Here is a 7721-nt window from a genome sequence, read left to right as displayed (position 1 = left end):
CTATTTGAGACACTAGAACTAAAGCTGATTACCTTCTCAAACTGGCCTAATCTCCCCTACTGATAGGTATCTTGTCTTACACCTTGCTCACTGTCCTCGACCAAATTTATACAGAGAATGTTTGTGTGTACAGGTATCTATACTAATGTCAAGCTATGCTGCTTCTAATAGTGCCACTACAGACCAACCCATATTTCCTTTTTAACAGTTGCTACCAGTGCTATTTACTTATTCTTGGCACTCTGAGCACACTGGATGCAAGACAACTGCATTTATTATCATATTAGTTTACAAGGTTGGTTTCTTTGTAAAATGAAACAAGGCAGGGGAAATTCATCTTCATAAGTTACTTCAGGAAAGAAACTCAACTGTTTTCATATAACATACAAGAACAGAGACACTCCAAGTCATGATCAATGTATGACTTTTAAATCTAACACTTATGCTGAGGTATCTGTTCAGTTAGAGAAAAAAGAAAAGAAAAAGCAGGCCATCTGCCCAGATCAGAATTACTCTGTTTATTCCATTTAATAAATATTTTCCACTGCAGAGATTGTACCAGAGGACAATATATGAAATAGTTTATAGTCTTCAGTGGTTAAGAATATTTTTATTAGTTTTAGAAAGGTATGCAAAGAGACAGCTCACCTTGTTATTAGTAATTTGTCATTACAATATTCATAAGTGTAAATGAAACAGCATCAAATGGGATAACCTGGCCCCTTGTAGAAATTTTAGGTTTGCTACATAGAAATTCCTCAATTTCCCATCCTTCAATATAGCTCTCATGTACTATAGCTAGTCTTCCATATCAGCGACTATTACAATTGAAGTGGAATTCAAATTCATTACAAGTTACCCCAATAAACTACAAATATTTACTAGCCTTACAAAAATCTTTACTCCAGTATCCAATGCCGGGTCAGAAACCTAAGGTCAAAGCCATGTTATGAAACAAGTAACAAAGTGCATGGTGCCATGTGCAAGAACAGCACAAATTAGATAATGTATTTGAAGCTGTAAGTATTGTCACAAGAGAGTCTTTTGCCTTTGCAGCGGCCACAAAGCTCTTGACGGTGAGGCCTCTTGAGGTCAATGTGCCTTTTCTTCTGGGGGCAGGAGCAACGAGTCTTTGCACAGATCTTTGGATAACATATTTAAATTAGTGAACAGATCAAACTTCTCCTCCCAAAGTTGGCTTCCTGCTACCAATGTATTTTACAGTATACTAGTTCCATAATTCTATTGTTATTTCTCTAATTCAACACTGTGTCCACTGTGCCACCTTGGCTCAGGGCTCCTGCCATAGTTGCATGTTCTACTTCAGCGGTTCTCAACCTGTGGGTCCCCAGATGTTGTTGGACTACAACTCCCATCATCCCTGAGCTCTGGCCTTGCTAGCCAGGGGTGATGGGAGTTGTAGTACAACAACATTTGGGGACCCGCAGGTTGAGAAAGGTTGTTCTACTTGTTTTGAAAGCAGCTCAAAAGTGGCCTGTTCCTATGAATGAGAAACCTGCAGCTCCAGGGCCTAATTTCAAGGAGGGTGGGGCGAGATAAGTTCACCACCCCACATTAAAAAATGTGTGGAAAGCCATTGTCTTTAGTGTAGAGAGTAGCTGTGACCAATGCAAACATGTAGCTCCCAGAGGATTACTTCCCAAGAGAACTTTGCCTGTTGACAGAAAAGTTTGCCTTCTCCTGCTATACAGTTTTCTATTGGCCTAATAAAGGGCCATAGGTTTTATGCTGGGCAAAATATTCCTGCATTGCAGGGGGTTGGGCTAGATGATCCTCGTGGTCCTTTCCAACTCATATGACTGATACCAAGCCTCCTAGAAATTACCCCCACAGCTAGTCTTGGTGCTAACAGTAAAGGAAGCTAAACGTGACTTCTCCATATACTTTTTTCTATTCCTTGAACACTGCCGTTTAAAGGAGGCAAGTATTTCTCACTGTTTAACACATCTTAGGAAACGTGTTACTTACATGGCACTGAATTGCTTCCACTTTGTAAGGATTAAAGCTCTTCTGACATTTGCGACAAAGCTGTTTAAAGTAAACCTATGCAAAGGAAGGTGATTGCCATTAGAAGAGAGCCTTCTCAGATCAAACGTCTAGATTTGTCAATTCTTTAAAAAGTTAACACATCCAGAGCAAAATTAGGTTTACAGGCAGTTAGGTTTCACTGATTCACAACACTATATTAAAATTTCAGGATTATCTTGCATCCTTGACGGGCTTTGTCAGGACACGGGGGTGGCATTATATTTAAGCCAATATAAAATTTTCTTCCAAACATAGTTGCTTCAGGGAGATTCACAGGTAGGGAGGACAGGGTTAACCCCCTCCCTGATTGCAGCCCCCCAAATTCTCCTCCGGCCATTGCAATTAGGCTTGAAAAAAGTATGGGCTCCAATGGAAGGCTTCTTTCAGGCCTAATTTCAACAGGACAGACAGAAGTCTCAGGTCATTAGGAAGACCTTTGCAGCTGCATGTTAACCCACAGGTTCTATGTTAACAAAAACATCTCTCACTCAGGCATCATAAGTGAGCTATCTTTTAGCTAGCAGGAACAGCTTCCATTCAGTGTCTCCAAATATTCCACTGAAAAGGTTCCAGTACTAGCATTTTGTCAGGCATTAATGAACAAGAAACCTGATTAACAGAGACTGGTAATAGTTCAAGAGAGTTGTGGGTAGTATGACAATAGCATCAGTATTTCCTTCCTATCTTCTGATCAAGAAGATGAAAGTTGTGGTATCATAAATAAAATCTAGCATGAGCATTCTGCTAGTCTACAAAAGCTTATGCTACAATAAATCAGTCAGCTGCAGCAGGAACAAGCTTTTGACACCTTAAAGACAAACACAGCTATTTCTGGAAAATGTTAAAAAACCCTTTGCAGGTTTGTGAAGCACTTCAATTCATAAACGATTCTCCACTTTCTGGTAAGGTACAGCAACCCTTTTGTTTGTACCCCAAAGCAAACCCTCTAGAAGCAAATTTTGTCTTTTTATCCAAATACCTTATTGGTTCCAGAAATGCACCATACGTAAGCACTTTCCCATCTGGTCTTGCAGTCGTTGCAATGGAAATAGCCATACTTCTGTTCTAGGAACTGTAATAGAAAATAGCTGATTAGCAGCATAATAAATTAATGTGTACCACATTTAGAAATCTTTATAGTATTATGCCAACTCCTACTATTTGCAGGCTTATTGTTTAAGGCAGGCAATGGAAAATGCAAGATATGTTATTGTTAATGCTTACTCTACATCTAGTCAAATTGAAGCAGTTTTAAGACAAAATGTATCCAACAGCAGTCTTTGTCAATAAACTACAGGAATTATATGGATTGTGGCCAACATGAATGTGGCTTTGAAAACTAGCAGTGGGAGCGCATGAGATATGAAGTGATACTGTAAACATACCTTTTTGTGTCATTTAGCTCATACTTCATGGACATATGCAAGAAGGGTATTACAAAGATTTCTGCAGAGTAATTTTTATTCAAACACCAAAAAACTTAATCCTCATGCAAGAACAAGACTAAAGATACCCACTTCACTTTGTCACCTTATACCACCCCCACAATGCTGACAGATTAGTCTAGCAGAAATCTTATGGCATAGCCCAAAAATTATAGTCTTAAGTCCACTGCACACAGGTTGCACTCTTATGTACATTTACTCAGAAGCCAGGTCTCTTTGAGTGTAGTGGTCTTCCACTGCAAAAATAAAAAAATCATGCAGGATGTGGCTGTGAAAAACCTCCTTTCTCACAGCCTTAAATGTTCCTCACATGAATGCAAAATCATTCCTTTTCCATATTGGGTTACATGCCAAATTAACCTCAAAGGTTACAGTAAATAAGAGTTGTCACTAGGTTCTCAACCACCCTCATTCCTCTTTTGCTTACTACAACAGTTATAAAACCATTATGTGGCCCTCCAGATGTTGACTGCAACTCCCATTAATCATTGCCATGATGGGAGCTTCAAGCCCAGCATCCCAAGGGCCACAGGTCCCTCACACACAAAGGAGTCACACTTAACAAGACAGTGACTTTTCACAGACCATACCTAAATGTACTTAGTTTCTCCAAGTTAAGTGGAGCTTGCTTCCCTATAGGCATGCTTAGAAGTTGGGAAGAACTACTATAAACAAGTCTGGCTTTCTCAACTCGATTTAAACTTGCCCAGGCTTGTATTGAAGTGTTGGCATCCCTCACCAAAAACGCTTAAGCTTCTAAGAAATTAAGTTCATGGCAGATTAGCAATCCAAAGGGTGCAGACTCAGCCCTCAATATCTGCAGTTAAGAAGGAGAACAGTCCTGAATAGGCACAGTGTTTCCTAGCCTTGGGTCTCCAACTGTTTTAAAACTACAATTCCCATCATCCCTGACCACTGGTTTTGCTAGCTAGGGAAGATGGGAGTTGTAGTTTTAAAACAGCTAGAGACCCAAGGTTTGGAAACACTAGTGTATACTTAGCAACTTCATAAGCCAGGAAAGGTTTCCCATAACTCAACATTCAGTGAGTCTTGGTCCTGCTTTCAGCTAAGGATGCTGAAAAGGAAATGGGGGAGCTCCCTATTTTGGTTATTAAACCCACTTGTTTACTGAAACCCGTTAGAACTGCCCGTCGTCCATCTGCTAAACACGAAATATAACCCCGAGGTGGATCCCACAGTGGACTGGGAGGAACAGTAGCTGGAGAGGGGCCTGACTTGAAACGTCTCGAGTAGAAGGAGGCGCCTCATTCCCTCAGTGAGAATTTCAGGAGTCCGATGAGGCGGCCTTCGCGCCTTTTTTCGCGCCTCCACAGCGCCCCTAGCGAATGAACTGAGGAGACCGAAAGGCCCACTTACCTGGAAAGCAGCTCTCTTGCCCTCAGTGGCAGTGGAGGCCGCGGCGGCGTCAGTGGCGCCTTTCTGGGCCGCGTCACCTTCCCCGTCCCGCAGCTGCTGGGCGGGTTCTTCTCCTTCCCCGCTGCCTGGAAGCTTCCCCTTCGCCTCAGCCTGGGCGCCCTTCTCCGGCTCCAGGGGTTCCTTCCCCTCGGGCTCTTCGGCTTGCTGCTGGGATGGCGGCCCTCCTTCTCGCCCCGTGGGCGGCTTCTTCTCCGCCGCCGCCTCCCCGGCGCAAGGGGAGAGTTGGCGGCCCTGCTGCGGCGGAGGCTCCCGCCCGGGGAGGCTCTGGAGCTGGCGGGACCCGAGCGAGCACTGCACGGCGGCGTCCACCCGCGGGTTGACCTGGGTGCCCACCTCCTTGGTGCTGGCTTTGCGGAGCCTCGGGGCGAGGCCGGGGCTGACTTGAGAGAGCAGCGCCTTCAGCTGGGCCCGCTTGTAGCTGTCTAAATAATCCGGCGAGGCCGGCGGCGGCGGCAAGGGGGGCAGCGGGGCCGAGGAAGGGGCAGACAGGGGGCCCCGGTAAGGGCTCGGGATGCTGCTCCTGCTGCTCTTGCTCTGCTTCCAGCCAGGCTGCTTTTGCTTAGATGGCGGCCTGGGGGCCACGTTGTGGCTGTGGCTGAAGGCGTTCCCATAACTTTGGTAGATGCTATAGGACGGGTAAACAAAGCGCTCCATAGCCTAGAGGGACAGGTAACTTTGCTCGCCTTCTCCCCGTGGCTTTTATCCCTCGAGGGGAAGGGCGTCTTAATTGGTGCTCGTTACTGCTGGCCTGCGGTAATAATCGCCCCTCCATTGATTATTACCAACTGCAAACTCTTGACCTCCTTCCCATGGCTAGGGGAGGATGTTGGCAGGACTTAGGCCAAAGTAGTGAATATCCAAAGCAAACTCCTAAGCTTGCAAAGGTTAAACACAAACACACCAGCGTCCCTGTGCAAACTAAACCCCATTCCTGCTGGATCAAGCCCATTAAAAAGTCGGCCAGACTGATTAACTGGGTCTCAGACTGTGGTATATCCATTGAAACCAATGGGTGCTCCCTTGTGGAGAATTAAAGGCACTTGCCTAAATATCGGTTTTACGCTAAAGCAATCCATTTGGCTTCAGCTGCTTGATACAAACTTATGCCTGCTCTGCAGAACTGTGCTACCTTGAGTAGGAAGAAGTTAGCTAGTTTAAAATAGGCTCTTGCATATGGAAGGCAAGGTCACAACTCCCCGCCCCCATCTGCCTCACATAGATAATAGGTTAACATCCAAATACAGTTTGTATAAAATCCAGTGCATACAAAATCCCAATTGTCTTGTTGATTCCCAGATAATAAGTGTGATATAAACACTGTTCAGATATATATAAGTTATAGTACAACTCAATAGTAAGTCTCATTGAGTTCAGTTGGGCTTATTCCCATGTAAATAGGTATGACAATGTCGTCTGAGATAAAATGCACATTTGCTCTGTTCAAACATTGTCACAGATAGATGCCCAACAGAACAGAAGCCTGTGGGCAGGGAGACAAAACCCCACTTCCATATAGAGGGTAGATGTTTGGGGACAACTGGCAAAATGAAAGCAAACATATTCACTTAGCAGACTTAGGAGAGACGATGTTTCCATCCTTGTAGGGATGTACCAGTCAGGGCTGAGCTGCCAAAGAGGATGTTTTTAACCCACCATTAGTTTGCATGTAAATATATAACCTTTCCCAACCACTGGAAGAAAACAGAAACAGTGTTCCACAACAGGGTTACTTTTAAGTAAGTCCAATTTACAATGGAATTTACATTAAAGTAAGTGTGCTCTGACAGTCTTCTTTGCAGATTTTGAATCAGTTCATACAATGCATACCAACATTGAGGCTGAGCCAATCTGGGTCATCTCACATTTCTCAGCTCCTGATGTCTCACAGCTGAATGTAGCAGCTGGTCACCCCAATATCCATGTTGTATGAGAATCCAGGTTTTTATTCAGGGTGTGTTTCCTTTTTGAAAGGAGGCACACAGAGACTGGTGTTTTTATGATATATGGTTTGTACTTCTTGCACAAAGCCTTTCTCTTTTGGTTTTCCTAATGGCTCATTGCCTTCCTTTTGTCTTCCAAATGGTCCATAGGCGATTTCCTAGTCAGGGAACTGACTTGGCTTGTATATTTGTCTTGCTTAACTTCTAACCTCTACTGGACTCAGGAATTAGGGATATCTAGCACCCACAAACTCATACCTACAGTTACTGCCTCAGAGGGGCATTGAGCATATCTTTCGTCAAACCTTACACCTATCTGTCCTGTAGCTCACTCACACTTTACTGGGCAGTTACAGTGCTGAATATTTTGATTCATTGTATTGGATAAACATTCCCATTACAATACCTGTAAATTAATAAATAAATCTGCCAATATGTGCTATTGCCACCATCTAAAGATGCTATTTTTATGCACTGATGTTTTGCAAAATTCTTGGAATGTGGGTGTATGTGGACACATTTGTTGAGGAGGCTTGCTAATCATTAATCATTTATCTTTGTTAAAAAAAATCTGATTATTGTGTTGCTTTTCCTTCAAAATTTCATGTTTTTGTGTTTAAAAGTAACATTGAGGCAACAAAGAGATCAGTTCTGGTTTACCTGTACTTTCTAAACTGTTTTGGGGGTTCAGGTTTAGTTAACTCCTTAGCTAATTTAGGAGTAAAGCCTATTGCACTTAGTGGAAGTTACTTTCAAGTAAACACAGAAAGGACTGGGCCGCACAACTAAGGAGATGTGAAGCTTCCATGAGTTCATGAGATTACGGTAGCTACACTGAAATCAAAGGGAG

At 43.3% G+C, this 7721-nt stretch overlaps 1 protein-coding gene across 1 annotated transcript; it reads right to left on the bottom strand.

Moving 5' to 3' along the window:
- Positions 1-256: 256 nt before the first annotated feature.
- On the bottom strand, positions 257-5692 carry ZAR1L (zygote arrest 1 like). The gene is made up of 4 exons (XM_081198010.1): positions 4872-5692; positions 3029-3121; positions 1990-2064; positions 257-1142 (listed from the first exon to the last, which is right to left on the bottom strand). Exons 1-4 carry the CDS (start codon positions 5583-5585, stop codon positions 999-1001), a joined length of 1026 nt encoding a protein of 341 aa, XP_081054136.1. The 5' UTR covers positions 5586-5692; the 3' UTR covers positions 257-998.
- Positions 5693-7721: the final 2029 nt, after the last annotated feature.

Source organism: Podarcis bocagei (genome assembly GCF_964188305.1).
Source record: "Podarcis bocagei genome assembly, chromosome: 6".
Taxonomy (NCBI): Eukaryota; Metazoa; Chordata; class Lepidosauria; order Squamata; family Lacertidae; genus Podarcis; species Podarcis bocagei.
This window is presented reverse-complemented; position numbering and strand designations above follow the sequence as displayed.

Coding starts and splice junctions, on each gene's coding strand:
- ZAR1L (XM_081198010.1), bottom strand. CDS start 5,585: ATGGAGCGCTTTGTTTACCCGTCCTATAGCATCTACCAAAGTTATGGG. Junction 3,122..4,871: donor GCAAGAGAGCTGCTTTCCAG/GTAAGTGGGCCT, acceptor TTTCTATTACAG/TTCCTAGAACAGAAGTATGG. Junction 2,065..3,028: donor GCATTTCTGGAACCAATAAG/GTATTTGGATAA, acceptor TCCTTTGCATAG/GTTTACTTTAAACAGCTTTG.